The 16,994-nt window shown below is 39.2% G+C and overlaps 1 protein-coding gene across 1 annotated transcript in view; it reads left to right on the forward strand.

The window, feature by feature from the left end:
- Smp_152010 (hypothetical protein) overlaps positions 1–16,587 on the forward strand; it is a gene marked incomplete at its 5' end in the record, with an annotated part of 32,313 nt that extends 15,726 nt beyond the window's left edge. Inside the window, 6 exons of the mRNA XM_018795127.1 lie at positions 7,323–7,599; positions 7,637–7,757; positions 7,796–8,027; positions 10,945–11,099; positions 13,943–14,182; positions 16,425–16,587. Of these exons, the coding sequence (XP_018649471.1) occupies positions 7,323–7,599; positions 7,637–7,757; positions 7,796–8,027; positions 10,945–11,099; positions 13,943–14,138 (981 nt within the window). The 3' untranslated portion in view covers positions 14,139–14,182; positions 16,425–16,587. The remainder of the gene's footprint in view (positions 1–7,322; positions 7,600–7,636; positions 7,758–7,795; positions 8,028–10,944; positions 11,100–13,942; positions 14,183–16,424) is intronic.
- Positions 16,588–16,994: the final 407 nt, after the last annotated feature.

Genomic DNA, 16,994 nt, shown 5'->3' on the forward strand with positions numbered 1-16,994 from the left:
TCTATTTACAGATACTGCCAAAGCATCATCGTGAGTGATGGCTATCGGATGCGTTATCGTAAGTGTAGGAGTTTTGTCTTTCGACTGTACTGAAGGAAAATCGACGTGGATAGGGCTTCCTTCTAAATACGCTGCTTTGATTCGATCTATGCTGATGCTATCCTTAGTGCCGTTCTTATCGACTATATGGTACTTAGGTTCACGTTGAAGAACTTTGAAGAGTCTTTAGTATGCTGATTCGAGGGGTCGTCGATGTGAGTCTCGACGTACGAAGACATGTCTACTATATCTTAAGTCAGGTTGAATGAAAACATCAGTTGATTGAGGTCGAGTGGAAACAGATTTAACTGAACGCATTGCTTTTGTAAGTCTGCTCGTGTAGGAGTTCAGATCCATACTCATTGATGAAGATGAAGGATCCACGAATTCTTCTGGAAGTCTAAGTGTCGTCCCATAAACGAGCTGCAGTGTATTCAATGTCAGCTTTCACTGCATTGCGAATGCCTAATAAGACGAGTGGAAAGGCATCAGTCCACTGTGAAACGTTTGCAGCTGATAGTGAATCTTTAAGTTGTCGGTGAAAGCATTCTACCAATCTGTTTGCTTGTGGGTGCCAGGAGGTCGTTCAGAAGCGAGTGATTACTAGTAGTGTCGTCAGACAACGGAAAAGTCCAGATTCGAATTGGCGTCCACAGTCTGCAGTGATGGTTGAAGGGCAGCCGAAGTTTGCTACCCATCATTCGACGAAAGCGCAGGCTACTGTTTCAGCAGTGATATCCTTGATGCGTACTGCTTCTGGCCATCGGGTGAAACGGTCAACGCAGGTTAAAATATAAGAGTATCCGTTTGAATTTGGTAAGGGTCCTACCAACTACAGATGAACATGGTGTGTCCGGGTAAATCTAAGGAGTCAGTTCCGTTTTGGCATTTCTGAGTCTTTACAGTAATGCCATGCTTTTGAAGTAGTTCGAAGACAAAGCCTAGTTGCTGGAGATTGGATTCTCTGTCCGGACTTGCTATCAAGCATTCATCAACATACCCATGTACGAAGTTGAGACCTCGAAAAATGTCATCTATGAGCCTTTGGAAGGTTTGGGCAGCATTTCTTAAGTCGAAAAGTATTCGCAAAAAATTCGTAAAGACCGAAGGGAGTGATGATAGCGGTTTTCAGAATATCGTCAATAGCCATAGGGATTCGGTTATAGGCTTTAATCAAGTTGATTTTCGAAAAAACAGTTCTGCCTTTCAAGGTAGCTGCTAAATCGTGAATGTGAGGCAACGGGTAATGATCAGGAATTGTTCTCGCATTCATTTGCCGATAGTCACATGCTGGACGCCAGTCGTTGTCGTTGCTTTCAGTGACCATGTGCAAGGGAGATGCCAATGGGCTGTTTGACGGTCGAATGATTCCTAACTCTATCATGTGGTGGAATTCGTTTTCGGCCAACCTCAGCTTATTGGGAGCCAGTCGGCGCGCTGTCGAGAATACAAGTGGTCCTGTAGTCATGATGTGGTGTGTAAAATTGCTAGTTACACTCGTCAATTTCGATTGTGGTTGGTATATCCTAGAGTAATTATTGAGTTATGGTTGATAGAATGGATCTATCGTGTATCTCATTGTGACTGCAGGTAATTTGCAACCGTAGAAAGAAGTTACGCAAACAGATAAATTAGTGTTTCCGTTTACTAAACTCCGTTTGTGCTTATCGATGGGTAAATTGTGTTGCTGTAGCAGGTACGTATCACTGATTGGCTTAGAAACATCTGCAACAACGAAGATCCAGTGAGTGGGTTTGCGTAAACCCGAGTTAAGACAGATATACCTTCTACACAGGTAGGTGGAGGTCGACATCGTTTTAACCAGTAACACCTTCCACTATAAATCGCACCCACCTAGTGAAATAAAAAGTCAGAATCGAGGAGGTTGAAAGATATATTTGATAGACTACCAATATATCGAAAAGTGACTGGTATAGACTGACTAGCGATAGCAGGGAATGTTGAGCTCGGCGTTCCCACTCGTTTTAGTGCATAGAACAGATTGCATAGAGAAAGACACAATTGAAGCAGTTCTTACCTTTTGTTGCGAGACCTTTACCTGAAGGTGAAAAATCAGCTTCTCTAAATGAATAGCTCAGTTGATCATCACCACTGTGATCTTGTTTGATTAGAACGATATCGATGGTTGGTGGCACCTAGTTTTAATACCCGCCTATCGCTCACTATCATATGAAGTAGAAAGTTCCCCATCTTCCTAGCATTGGTGCGAAAGTCAGCGCTCTCCCTAAGATAGGGGAAAGTTGCGGAGGAAATCGATGCTTAGTCTTCTTGGATGTGACACTAAGTGAGCCCATCTGCCACAACCCGATCATACTGGATTTTTCATACTGGTAAACTTACTGGAACATTTTGGCTTGTTTCTTATTCAAGGAGATGGCAGATAAAGAACGGAAACGGCAAGCTGTATAACTGCACCTCAATGATGCGGAGTTGTAGTTTGCACCCAGTCACAATAAGGTATACAGGTCATTATACTTTACCCCAGATCCTTGATTTGATGGTCACTCTGAAATATTCTACTCCATTACAGGAAGTCAAATATGTAAAAGCCTACAACCACATTATTTTTATAGTGGTGCTAGCATTGAAGTGTATTCGAGTTTGTACATAAGTTCAAAGCTCTTCAAGTAGTTCGTAAGAAATCCCTGCTGAAGTGTAGGCAGTCCGAAAGGCATTTCGTGCAATACACTAACCATCAAACTTTGTAGCTACTTGGTAAGTTTGCAAAGAAACCTAGACATGAAAATAAACATTAGCAAAACATCTAAACCGACGAAGATATTCGGAACAGGTCTGCCATAATTTTTCCCTAGTCTTTTCGGATAAGCACACATGCAGATTTAAGTTAGGAACCAATCGTCAAAAAAGTACTGCGGTATTTTGATTCTGCGCTTGAATAAGCTAACGAAACGTCTGTCCATATCCTTATAAGTAAATACATCCCTTCAAGATGTAAAGCTAATCAGCCATTCTTCACCCATGTTTACACCATTTACTTTTGATGGCCTTAGCTAACGAGTGGCTTCTAGTCATGCCCTCTGATCATATCTCAATTCAGTGGGCATGAGGAGCTTCTAACTTATTCTCAAGAAGTGACTCAATCATCTGTCTACTCGCCTCTATGATTAGACATATTTATTTGACGTAGATCACCAATGTAGGTAAACTACATGAATGGTCGCGGTCAATTTGAGTTGGACAGGAATGATGTAACCTTTTAGCTTACAAAGGAAACACACCTATGTGTTAGTCATAATATGCTTGTCACCCCTAATGAACACATTTGTGCTGGAAATGGGACAATACATTTGATGTGAATAGGGACGAGTTACACAGAATGGTCAAGCATGCACTGCTTAGTCATGCCATACTGTGAAAATTAGAGGCATTTGAATTATTATTATACGAACCAGGAATCCCATCAATTTAAGCCAGGAACGACTGGGTGAGAACAAACGAACGCATTGTATTAGGAATTCGAAATCAGGCTCACAGCAAATACAGAGAAATCATTAGTTCATATAAACACCACACGTACTGACCAGTTGTTTCCACGTTCACTATTCTTGACTTTCTCTAAGTGTTACGTGATGAATGTAAAACATCTCAGTCATTATATTCTCGACTTCAGAAATCATGTGATTAGGATATAGTACTATCATACGCCTTCCTGTTTCCCCTCTTTCTTCATGATTCCAAGTTAGCGCTTGCCTCGTAATGCAGTCTGGTGACTCCCTTAATGTATTTCCTACCCATCTCCAACGTCTTTTCATAACACTCTCTTCATCTGGGGGTTGATTTGTTCTCTGCCATAGTGGCCCTATCTGTAGCTCTTCTAGGGTCATCACTGGTTCTTTCTGCCCCACCTGTAGAGACCAGTGATACATTTCAGTAGAAAACTGCATTTAGGCGGACATCCTCTCAAAACAGAACATGAAAGAGTCCAGACACCAACTCGTGCAAACTATTTCTCTGTTCGTGTCAGTAACTTATGGAACTCCGTACTGGATGTTATGATGGTGACACCCTCAGCTAAACCTTTCAGTATAAGGCTCTACGACAAATTCATTTATGTAGTTACTCAAACGAATTACTCCTCGGCGGACTGAATATATCGGGACTAAAAGACGTGACAAACTTATTTTTTGAGGGATGTCGGCGCAGCAGCCTCCAAGCTACAGGTCACAAGCACCTCTCTATACCCTCAAAGATTATGGAGTCCCTGATATGTGACGGTCTACATCACTACTTACTATACACAAACTTCTTTTCACCCTGACAGCACGGCTCCAGAAAAGGTCATTCTTGTATAACCAACCTGCCGACCACAGTGGAATGATGGACAAGCATCCTCTACAGCAAGAGGAAGGTTTAAATTATATGCCTTGACTTCTCAAAAGCTTTTGATAGGGTCAAACATATATATCTTACCAATAAGGTCAAAAAATTGGGTATCAAACCACCTTCACATAATTGGCTTGCTTCATATCTAAAAAACCAACATTTTAAGGCCAGGGCTAACTTCATTTTCAGGCTATGGAACGTCCTAGTGAGCCTTACAGGGTTCAGTACTATGAATTCTTCTTAGTATATATAAACGATCTTTCACAGCATGTATCGTCAGAGTCATTACTTTTCTCTGATAATGTGGAGCTCTGAAGAGAAGTCTGCAACTAAGAGGATAAACAGGCTTTTTAGGAGGATCTGACTTGGCTCCAAATTTGGGCAGATGATAACGGACTTACCTTTAACACTTCAGAGTGCAACGTAGTTCATCTGAGACATATTGTAAGCTACGAATACAAGTTCGGTTGCTCCCTTCCAGAGGGATCTCTAGTTAGGAATATCTAGGAGTGTTGATACCCTACGATCTGAAGTTTTACGCTAACTGCGACCAAAATGCTATCCGAGGAAACACTGCACTGCTGACAATGAAGTGCATTTTCGGCCAGTCCGACGGAAGAAATTTCCACATAATCTTCAACAGTTTTATTCATCCCCATTTAGAGTATGGAAACGTAGCGTTTCCTTCCACACTCGAAAAGGATAAAGATACACTGGGACGTATCCAAGGTCAAGCCCCGGAGTCAGTTTGGGGACTCACACTCAAACCTTATGAAGAGTGCCTCCAGTCAGTGGACCTTAACCCATTAGAGTACAGGCGTCTTTGAGTAGACCTTCTAATGACTTACAGAATCCTAAACACTTCTAGTCATCTCCCTAAACACCTACCTATGCTAAGTCTCAAAAAAAACTTGGGGGTAACACCTGAAAACTGGTGACACGACACAACAGAACGGACTACAGGCACACTTTCTACTCCTTAAGAGTGGTCAAATGCTGAAATTCTCTACCGGCTGAGCTAGTCCAAGCGACTTCACAGGGATCCCTTGACAGAAAGTTTGACATATTCCTAACAACTAAGAACAGTATCTTGGTATAATTTACCAACTGCTTTTCTCTTTTATCGTTAGCATACCTAGGCTCTTACCTGGAGGTATCGGTGATTCACTGCTACTACATTCGGAAATCTTGTATTCCATCCAGAACAGTTTGAAACCATATGAAAGATGCCATAGCTATTCAGAGTTTGGCAACGCCTTAACATGCAACATCTTTATGATCGAAATATACCAACCCAGTCAAATTAGAAGTCAGAAAAGAAGGGGTTTGAAGATTGATATTTCGGAAAGCACTTAGTCTAAGCTGGCTAATAGTAGCAATGAATGTATACCACAGCGTACTCACTAGTGATCTGGTGTGGGCGTGTGACTGAGCGCCTTCGGCTAGGTCTGTTCGGTAAGACTAACGGTGTTGGCATCAAATATCGAAGACTTACAGAACAACTAGGGTCAGGGTTAACTTCACTCTCTCTCAGGCTATGGAACGTCCTAGTGGGGTCCCCCAGGGCTCAATACTTGGACCTCTTCTCTTCTTGATTTACATTAACGATCTTCCTCAACAAGTTTCATCTGACTTATTGCTTTTTGCTGATGATGTGAAACTTTGGAGAGAGATACGTAATCATAAGGACATACAAGCACTTCAGGAGGATCTGACTCGACTTCAAAGTATGGCAGACGACAACGGACTTACCTTCAACACTTCAAAGTGCAAATTAGTCCATCTGAGACATGTTGCAGACTATAGTTATAACTTAGGTAACTCCCCTCTAGAAGTTTCCCAAGAAGAAAAAGATTTAGGAGTGTTGGTACCCTATGATCTGAAATCGTATGCGAACTGTGACAAAAACGCCTTTCAAGCAAACCTTGCACTGGTAACATTGAAGCGCATTTTTGGCCAGTTTGACGGTAGAACCTCCCACATAATCTTTAATAGTTTTATTCGTCCCCATTTAGAGTATGGAAACATAGTATTTCCTCCCTCCCTCCAAAAGGATAGGGACACTCTGGAACGTATCCAACGTCGAGCCACGAAATCAGTTGGGGGAATCAAATTCAAACCTTATGAAGAGCTCTTTCAATCACTTAACCTTTACCCGTTAGAGTACAGGCGTCTTAGAGGTGACCTTCTTACAGTATCCTTAATACTTCTGGTCATCCCCTTAAACATCTTAAGCTTAGTCACAACACTAACCTAAGAGGTAACACCCAGAAACTGGAGACCCAACATAGCAGAACAGACTGTAGACATAACTTCTATTCCGTAAGAGTTGTCAAATGCTGGAATTGGCTGCCGACTGAGCTAGTCCAAGCGACTTCCCAGGAGTCCTTTAAGAGGAAACTTGACTTATTCTTAAGGACTAAGGATAACTTATTATGATTTATCAAATTCTTTTTTTCCTCTATTATCGTTTATATACCTAGGTTTTTGCCTGGAGGTATTGGTGATCCACTGCTACTAGACACGGAAGCCCGTTAAGCGAAAGCTTCTTCTATTCCGTCCTCAACCATTTGAACCATTTGCTTATTTTGAGGATTGATTTACCGCTACAAGTTTCTAAAGATAATATCACACGAGTCACACCTCAGTGTAACAAATAATGCACTCCGGGTGGGTAACTGAAGAGGTTGGGGAGGCAGATAGTGAGGAAAATACATTTCCCTAATCCTGCAACTTTAAAGTTGAAAATTCACCTGGACTAAGTAGTTAACTATTTTATTTCTGGAACCTGTCTACCTGTAGGTAAACAATGTTTCATTATTGATCCATATTCATATCTTCACTGACATAACCAATTCAGCCGCAGAATGCATTTTTATATACTATATCTCAAGGTCGCTTTTCATTTTATTCCTCAGATATTCCGCCGCGTCGTTTTGTGCTTTAGGCGGAGGATGGATTGGGATTCGTATTACAATAGGCTAGAAGGTTGGGTCAAAAAGCAATATGATGGTGTGGCTAGTGTGCAAAGACGACTTGAGAATTCTCTACTTGAACAGCAGAAATATTTAAGTGCAAATGCACTTGCCCTTAAAAAGTATAAACAAGAAATGGGATTATTTCAGTCTTTGTACTCTCGCAATGGTGATTCGAGCAGTTCTGGTTCACAATCAGATGAAAGGCGAAGTGCGCCCTGTAAGTATAATTGCCTGGTCAGTTTATTAACTTGTAGCTCGACGATACCTAATACCGCATCCTTGCCGCCGAATCGCTGCTGAATGTATTGACATTACAATAATGATGGCACTGAAACTAGTTATATTGTACTTCATCAAAAACGACTCAAGCATAATGTAAGACTCTGTACGAATAACTTAGTAGACGTATTCAGTCAGCTGGCTAGAAATATGGGTTCAGACATCTTATCTGGTGTCCCAGAATATCGTACACTCCGACGTGCACATGGATGGGCGAAGACGGAGTTCAACGGAAAGGAATTTCAAGTGTCGAGCATTTGGAGGTCGTTATTTTTTGCTCATATAGGTGCGAGAGAAGATCTTCTGGATTTTGAAACAATTATACTGGCTGATCAGATAGGACGGTTTCTAAGTGCCTTCTTGGAGGTAAAATGTCTGGCCTTATTTTAGTCTTTTGATATTGGAGGTGTGATAGTAAGTATCTACAGACTCAAATATGGCGAATTTTTTGCTCGATAAGCCTCATCAGGGTTTCGCATAAAACCTTTGCTGTCATCTGAATCTCAACAAGAAACATTGTATTTACTAAAGACGTGTTAATTAAGGCTTTTATTTTGTCTCAAAGTGACCTATCTACGTGTCTGTGTCAATCCGGTGATCCGCAGAATTTTTGGGACAGCTTGTATTCATTTTCGTCTGATTGGAATTTCTAAGTAGTTATTTCCTGGGTATAACTCAAATTATGAGATTTCCCAGCTTTACACCCCTCCCATAATTAAACTTCACACCTTACATCCTATCTTTACGACTTCATTAACTCAACCTCACGTGTGGCTTGTGTTTAATTAATTCATGAGTGTAATTCAGTGACTTTAAACAGTCATATACATTGACTCTAGTGTTAAGTAAGAAATGTTTCCTACGCCAAATATCCATGTTCCACAGCAGTAACCAAGTGATAAAAGGACATAGTTTTCTACCAAAGACCGATCCTTCAAGTTGCGTTTTACCTAGTTTGGTCTAAGTAACCGCTTAGTATCAATGAGCCTTATATTGTGTAGTTTAAAGCCATGTGTTTTATCTTGTATTTAGTAAATGTTTCGTTAAGAGGCTATACAGTCAAGTCATCAAGTAAGCAGACTAGTTATTTATTGCACAAATCGATTCCTCGTCTATCCGTACACGTAATAGTCGCTAAAATGTGGTTTTACTGAAACAAAGGTTAGGTTAAGATGCGTCACTGGTCCCTAAGGTCCATTTTTATCCATTTTTATGTAAAGATTGCAAATTGTCCGATTAGATTGTAAAAATGTATACTAAAGTGAGGGAACGTATTACGTAACCCTAGCTTCCACCATTTCAAAATTATTATACTCACTAGCATAGGATTAGGTTGCAAAGAGACTGACTTGGGATGTTTATGGAGTTACTAAGATATCAACCGTCTCTGGGTCAGTGAGCGTGTTTTGATTTGTCACACTGCTTCGGTTTGGGCACCCGGGCAGTATCATAGCCCTCACGCAAATCAAATAAAATTTGTGTGGCGCATATGTATTTGGTGCCCCTTTGTACCAATATTTATGTGTTCAGATAAATAAATAAATACTGGCACAGATGCATTAATTAATTATCATCTAAATCTCCAGCTTAGTATATATAATGCTCACCTACAATTAACATTGCCTTGACTCCCTTGATTATTAACTAGATCTAGGTTAGCCAAAAGTCTAGAACGACTGTGAGCAGTAGTGGCAACGAAAACAAAGGAGATGGAAAAGCCAGCGGCTGTAAGTAACACCAGACAGCTTTTCAGACTAATAGGAGAAACTCAAATTAAGAAGTCAAGTGTAAGTGAGACGATCTCGGAAAAGGATGAAACTTATCTGCTCTCAGTCCAGACGTTTAGAACGATGGGCGGAACACTAGTGAATAGTTTACATGGCATTCAGCTACCCTACAGTTACCCACCATTCCCAGACAGCCTGAATGGCACATTGAGGTAGATCCTCCGATCCTAGCTGAGGTCCAGAAGGCTATAGCTAATCTGAAACGAGGAAGAGCAGCTGGTCAAGATCGATTGGCTCCAGAGGTCTTTAAATATGATGGTCCAGTTTTAACGATGAGGTTGACTAACGTTTTAGCTAAAATCTGGGAGTTCTACATAATCCCATGTGACTGGTCACAATCACTAATCGTCCCAACATATAAAAAGGGGTCAAAATCATCCTGTGATAACCATAGAGGGATCAGTTTGACTAGTACAGTATCTAAAATACTAGCCATAATAATTATTGGACTCGTGGATTGCAAACACGAAAAAATCAGGCTGGCTTAAGACCTGGTCGTGGCTACATCGACCACATATTCATTATTCGTCAGGTTCTAGAACACAGTCATGCTTATTGGCGTCAGATAATGGTAGTTTTTTTCTTGACTCAAAATCAGTATTTGACTCTGTAGACCGAGAGCTTCTGTGGTAGTGCTTGTCATTGAAAGGTGTACTTCAGAAGTAAATAAACCTTGTGAAGGCTGTTTACTCAAACACTACCAGTCGAGTCAGAGCTTATGGCGAACTGTCATATGATTCTTCAACCTCAAGTGGTGTCCGTCAAGGCTGTCCACTATCTCCATTTTTGTTTAACTTCATCATAAACCTACTTCTGGAAATAACGCTCTCATCGACTGAATTTTCGAGCATTGATCTCCTACCAAGAGGTCCACTTATCGACTTAAAATACGCAGATGATATAGTCCTGTTTGGTAAAGACGCTGGTAAAATGAAGAGTCTTCTGTTTGCGGCCAAACTAAAACGTGGCATTTGTGCTTGAAGTCACGAACTCCTAGTCTGAGCCATGTCAGTGCAGACCACTTGGTTGGAGTCCGCGTGACTATCGTAACCAATGGGTGGAAACTCTGCGACATGGTTCAGAACCGACCACGGTGGTGTAGGTGTATACACTCTTTGTCTGCTCTTAAACGGAGATTTAAATTTTGTATTCCTACGAGCTAATTATTTCCTCCTGTATTATATGTACTATTTTATATATTACCACCATTGAAGTAATTACTTCTATGAATTCGGTGTTCAGCTTATTGTGCTAGTGATGTGTGGCAACTTGGACCGATGCATATGTGCCTGGTCCTACGTTGTAGCTGATTGACTGATTATTAACTCCCACTGACTGGGCTTATGTATGGTATGACAACGTTACCGATATTCATTTTTGCTAGGTCGCATATTGTTTTCTACCTGATTTAAAATGAAATTGAGATGTCTGTATACAACTAATAGAAATCAGTATCTTTTGAGAATTAATTATGAAATTAACCTTGTTTTGTGCAGGCGATTCTAATCAGGCGTTCAATTTTTGGATCTGATCCTGGAGGTGCAACTTTTGGAAAATGGTTAATGAATCTTAAGGTTGTATCGTGTGAAGAAATCATACCTTTTCCAGATGTCGTTGAAGTTGTTCCAGGAGCTGATCTGGGGATTATTCGGTGAGTTTTGTTCGTTTCGTTTTGATGGTAGTTAGCTTTATTTACTGTTGGAAATTACGGATATGGAGCTAGGTGTAGGGAAATTAGAATATGTCAGTCATCCACAACGTTAGACAGGCATATATGTGCATCAATCCAAGTTGCCATACCTCGTTAGCACAACAAGATGAATACCGGATTCATAGAAGTAGTTAATTTAGTGGTGGTAGTATATTAAAGATATGTTGTATATAAGGATATAGTATAGGAAGGAAGAAAGTTATGAAGCAATTTTAGTCTCAGTTTAAGAGCAGACAAAGAGTGTATACACTTACATCATCGTGGTCGATTCCGAACCATGTCACCTAGAATCTCCAACCATTGGTTACGATAGTCACGTGGGCCCCAACCAAGTAGTCTGCATCTACCAACATGGCTCAAACTAGAAGTTAGTGATTTCATGCTCTGATGCCACGTCTTGATTTGACCAGCCTCAACTTTCTTCCATCTGTCTCCAACACTAGTCATCATTGAACACTGTGGTAGTCGGTGGTTGGGCATACGTAATACATGTTCCAACCGTCTCAGTTGATGAAGATTCACAACTCCATCAACTGACTTACCGTCATTCCATTATCAAACGACTAAAATAAGGCCAGGCATTTTACCTCCAAGAGGGCACTTTGAAGGATTTGAAAGTGACCAACTTGGTCTCGTGTGTAGTTACGGGTATGAGGGCTAAATATCACTTCCCGGCTGCCCACACCGTGGAAGGGTATTTCTTGAGGGATCTGAAAAAGAAGTTGGATTAGTGTTGGTCTCAACGACCTGAGAGCGTGACCGCAGTGTCCAAGGGACAACTGCTTGAGGTCGGTCACGCACGGCCTTTTTGTGGGGGATTTTTGACGTGTTAACTCCGTTCTTCAAAAGACCTTACCGCCGGAGGCGGAAATTTGTGGGATAAGGGCGAGGTGTGCATTTTCAGGGTCGACCTTTTCTAACCCCACCCCTTCTTGTGGTAAGGCAGCATCGCTGTTATGCTGGTTATCTGAAGGAAACACCTTACTGCCGTCACACCTCTGTACAGTCAACAGTACGACTTCGCCTTCGGACCTTGGGTTTGCTGCTTTTAGTCTTACCGCTCTTCAACCGACCTATCTGGCATGGTAGGACCTTGAGGAACGATTGTTCCAGCCAGTATGGCTCGATTGGTTCATCACGATAGGCATGCATGACCACCACGTCAAGGTAGCAGCAACGGTCGGGGGATAGTCACGTGGGCCCCGACCAAGTAGTCTGCATCTGCCAACATGGCTCAGACTAGAAGTTAGTGACTTCAAACACTGATGCCATGTTTTGGTTTGGCCGCCCCTAACTCTCTTCCAACCATCCCCAACACTAGTCAGCATAGCGCGTCGTGGTAATCGGTGTTCAGGTATGCGTAACACGGCCCAACCATCTCAGTCGATGAAGATTCATGACCTCATCAACTGATTTACCAGCATGGTAGGACCTTAAGGAACTATTGGTTCATCACGATAGGCAAGCCCGACCACCACGTCAAGGTGGCAGCGACGGTCGGGCTGCTGTCTCTGTTGGCGCGAATCATCATGCTGGGGTCCGGTCAATACTTGTGATCGATGGTTGGGATAGATGGATAATATAGCCCAAAACGTGTTTCAGTGATCCATATCCATTCAATTTCGATGTCTTGCGTCTTAAGTTAAAAATCGTTCCTAATTCTGTATTCTTCGATCGCTTTTGTTCTTTTCGGACTGTATTTCCCAATTTCAGTTTTTTATTGTGGCTGGAATCAACTCGTTCTTCTCTATTTTTGCAACTTCCTCTCGTCATCCTGATGTCTGGTGTAGGAAATAAAAAGACTCATTCACTAAGTACTTTGGTTTGAGCAGCACCCTTGGTGTGATAGCCAATGGTGCTGACAAGCCTCCCAGACCAATGTAGGGGGAGCGGAGTTTGAACCAGGGATTTAGCGACTGAAAGTCGAACACCCGAACCTCCGAGGCACGGCAAACTAGATGGATAAAAATTCTTGCCATTTCCTACATTGGCACTAACTGAATGGGTTGAGTTGCGTCTTTCTAGACTGTAACATTATTACAATATACGATTCTCAGCTTAAAATAGTGCAACAACTGTCTAGCCGATGTAAGGAGTTGGGATGTATTTACACAAAAATTGTGTGATAATCTGACCAGTCATTTAGTTATCGAAAACAGTTTATTTTCAACATGAATTTACCCGATAGTCTTTAGTGTGTTCTCAATGTCAAGTTTGGTGCCGAACTTTGTTACCCATTTTAAGTCTAACATCTTCTTGTTACCATACTATAAAGTAGTTCCACCCTTAAAATTTTCACTTTCATATACATAGTTAGGGTTTCATCGTTAGGTTTATGCACACACGTTTTGTTTTGTCATTGAGGTGAAGTTGTAAGTAAATAGACTTACTTTTCTCAGATGAAACGATACTAACAAGTCGTTTCCAAAGGGTTCTACTGCCTGCAGCTGTCCATATTTAAACTGATACTAAAATCACATGCCTTTGGGACTATACCCAACACAGTATATTTTTTGAGAAGCGTGGTATAGCTCAGAGCTAGTTAACGAAGGAATAGTAGTACACAGGGATTAGTAAATACCAAAACCCACAATCTTTTATGTTGTAAGTTTGATTAAAAACATAGAAACTGAAGAAAACAATAAAAGCAATAATCGAAATTAAAGAATGTTTAATCTACATTTTACAATCTAGTTTTCAATAATGAATCTTGATGATTCAGTATGAAATTCCCTAACAGAATTTCAATAAAAAAATCGAATTTCTTTTTATTCTTTTAATAGAGCACTTGTACGTTCGTTGTTGAAAAGTACAAGCTTTCTTACATTCTTCTCATTTGTTTGTATGATGGTATTTCAATATCATCGATGTACATATGATATTATTGCTGGAACTTTAGTTGTACAACCTATTACACCAACAACTAATCAACCAAACAGTAATAATGAACAGAGACAACAAGAACAACGTCAACAATAGTGATTGGGCATAACAATGAATTTGCCTATCAAACTTGTTTAAATGTAAGTATTTAGTATAGCATAAATATTTTTTGAGTTTAAATTAAAAATAAATACAATTCTGTTCGTGTGCTCAACTTTAAACCATATAATTTTAATAGGAAGATTAGTATATTTCTACTACTCGTTTTCCAAAAACCGAAATATGAAGCGTAGTCTGGAAGCTAAAATAATTCTATTTCAATGATACAGGTTTGCATAAAAGGCCACTGCTGTTGATCAAACAATTTTACCTCTTGTCTCAGTGGGAAGATTGAAATATAAATTTAGTGCACTAATTAAAAATCATATGCTTTAATCTAGTAATCGTAATTCTAATTCAAAATTAAAGGATGAAAACAGTAATATAACAGTGTCAACCAGAAGTACTGTAGAAGTTTTGTTTGTCGAGTTGCCCGACGGACATTTAATAAAGGCTAAAATCGACGGTGTCATCATGTGACAGTTAAGTTATTGTGCTTATGCATAATTTCATGACACCGACTAATGAAACGAACTTATATTTTTCCTTTCTGTTTTCTGTATACCTGCAAAGTATTTGAATTTAGCTCGAAAAGTCGATAATCTCTTATAACATGTTAAGATTTATGCTCCTAAACTATAAGACAAGAAGAAACAGTAACGGAAAAAACTGGCAATAGGAAACTAACAATAGTAGTAATAATGAGGGAAAAATAAATTCCATGTAATGCAATAGGTTGTTTAAGGTCCAGGAGAAGGTGAATAACAGTTGTAGTCCACTTCTTCACTGTTAGTTTATCATAATCCTACATTTCAGAAGTGCTAGTAAAGATACTCATACCGTTGGTTTAAAAATATATCCATTCAGACTTAATTATCTGTTAGAACTACTTCCCGTTATCTGAAGAGATGTTAATTATATGGTGCAGATTATTATATTCAGAGCCTGTTAGTGTTATGAACCAGATATTTAATAAATAAGCCATGCAACTTCTATACTAAGTACGCGTTTATGTACTTGTTTTTTTAGCTAGTCTTTTTTTACATGATATCTATACCATTCGATTATATTATTGCAGCGGATCTGGGTCCGAGTCTGTGACACATTGGTTTAATGTCAAATATCTTAACCACTAACCTATCTCTTCAATAACTGCTTTATAATCCGTGACTGTTTTTACAAAACTCTAACTTATAAATAACACTTAACTCTTATAAATTTTGTAAAATAATTAGAAGTGAAGTGAAAGTCGCTTACAGTTAAGATAAATGATATTCGCTACATATTTTTGGTTTGCTGTGTCGCTAAACAATATTAAATTTGGTAATACTCCATAATTTGCGCAGGGACGTGAAAAATTAGAAACTCAGTGGTGATTCTTCAACAAATCTGTTTACAGAGTTTACGTTTGTGTACAAGTATGAAATATTTAAGGATACAAAACACCTTTAAGCTATGTCAAGAATCATTATTCATAACATTAGTAATGTTAAAAATTTATAAAGTATAAACAGTGAAAACTGATTTTGCAGGGTCTTTGAATGTCTATGAAATAGAATGGTCGGCAATCGATTAAAGACATATTAGTAAACTAGTGAATTCTGAAAGTAAAATTACACAACTCGTGGTTCAAAATAAACCCTTAACAATCAAACGATTATTAGTTTCCATATTTTAAAATTTTTTTTAGTACCTTTGTTTATCCTATCTCACTGTCACCTGTCTAACAAAATTTTATTATCATTATTATTGTAATTATTATCATCCTGAAAAATAAGTATATATGTTTGCGATTGTACAGCTTTGAAAATGAATTCGCTGGAAAGAGAACTCTTCGCATGACCAATCTTATTTAATGTTCAAAATAATGTTTAGATGTAGATATTTAGAGTAAAGTATTGAGTCGAAAGAGTCATTAATGTTAAATAGTGAATGTCTACTGTACCTAGAAAATTAAGTTGAAATCAATAAGGAGGCAGTATACAGAAAGACGCAGTTATCATTCACCTTAATATGTTGCTAGACGCTTAATCATCAGAAATCCAAACTTACTCCGTTTAATACAAAACCTTGGAAATATACCCTGAAAACGTAATGGAAATCGTTTTGTCCGTCTGTACGTAGAAATATAATGACATTTAGAGTGACGTGTGCAGAGCATTTGCAGTCGTTCAGAAATCAAACCGAATTATTTTATTTTTTTTATGCTCAAATTTATTTCTGTTTACTAATAAGTAATCTTAAAACCAGCAACTTTGTCATTATATTTTATTCTTGTTTTAGAATCTTGGGTTCCCTCTATACATCTACCTTGTGTGTAGAATGTTAATATTGATGCAATACCACAAACTGTATAATATATTGTAAAAATTTGTCTTTCTTTATTCAGATCCGTTGTAAAATTTGAAAACTGGATTTCATCTTTACAATGAAAAGTTTATGCTTGATTTGAAATACTTTTTTTGTAAGTTTAGAAATTGGATCCAAATAATATTGAAGATACAGAAATGTTGAACATAGTGCCTGACTAATTCATAGTTTTGTGTGGTACGGTCGTAATTAAGGTATCGAAGGCAGCTCTAATAAATTGACTTTTACTGAGGATGACAAGTGGTATATAACAGTAGCTATTGTTAAATATACCACGATCATCTTAACCCGTATAATTTAAAATCACTATGGTATTTATAGTTAAACTATACTACACTGACGACCTTGGGCAACTTATCAATCAATCAGGAACACTACCGTATTATAAAATGAATAACAATGAAAATACACCCTATTAGTGGTTTCGGTATGATTTGTTATTCTTTACATGTTAAATTGTTCATTGTGCCGAAGAAAAAATGG

This window comes from Schistosoma mansoni, chromosome 1 (assembly GCF_000237925.1).
Source record: "Schistosoma mansoni strain Puerto Rico chromosome 1, complete genome".
Classification (NCBI taxonomy): domain Eukaryota; kingdom Metazoa; phylum Platyhelminthes; class Trematoda; order Strigeidida; family Schistosomatidae; genus Schistosoma; species Schistosoma mansoni.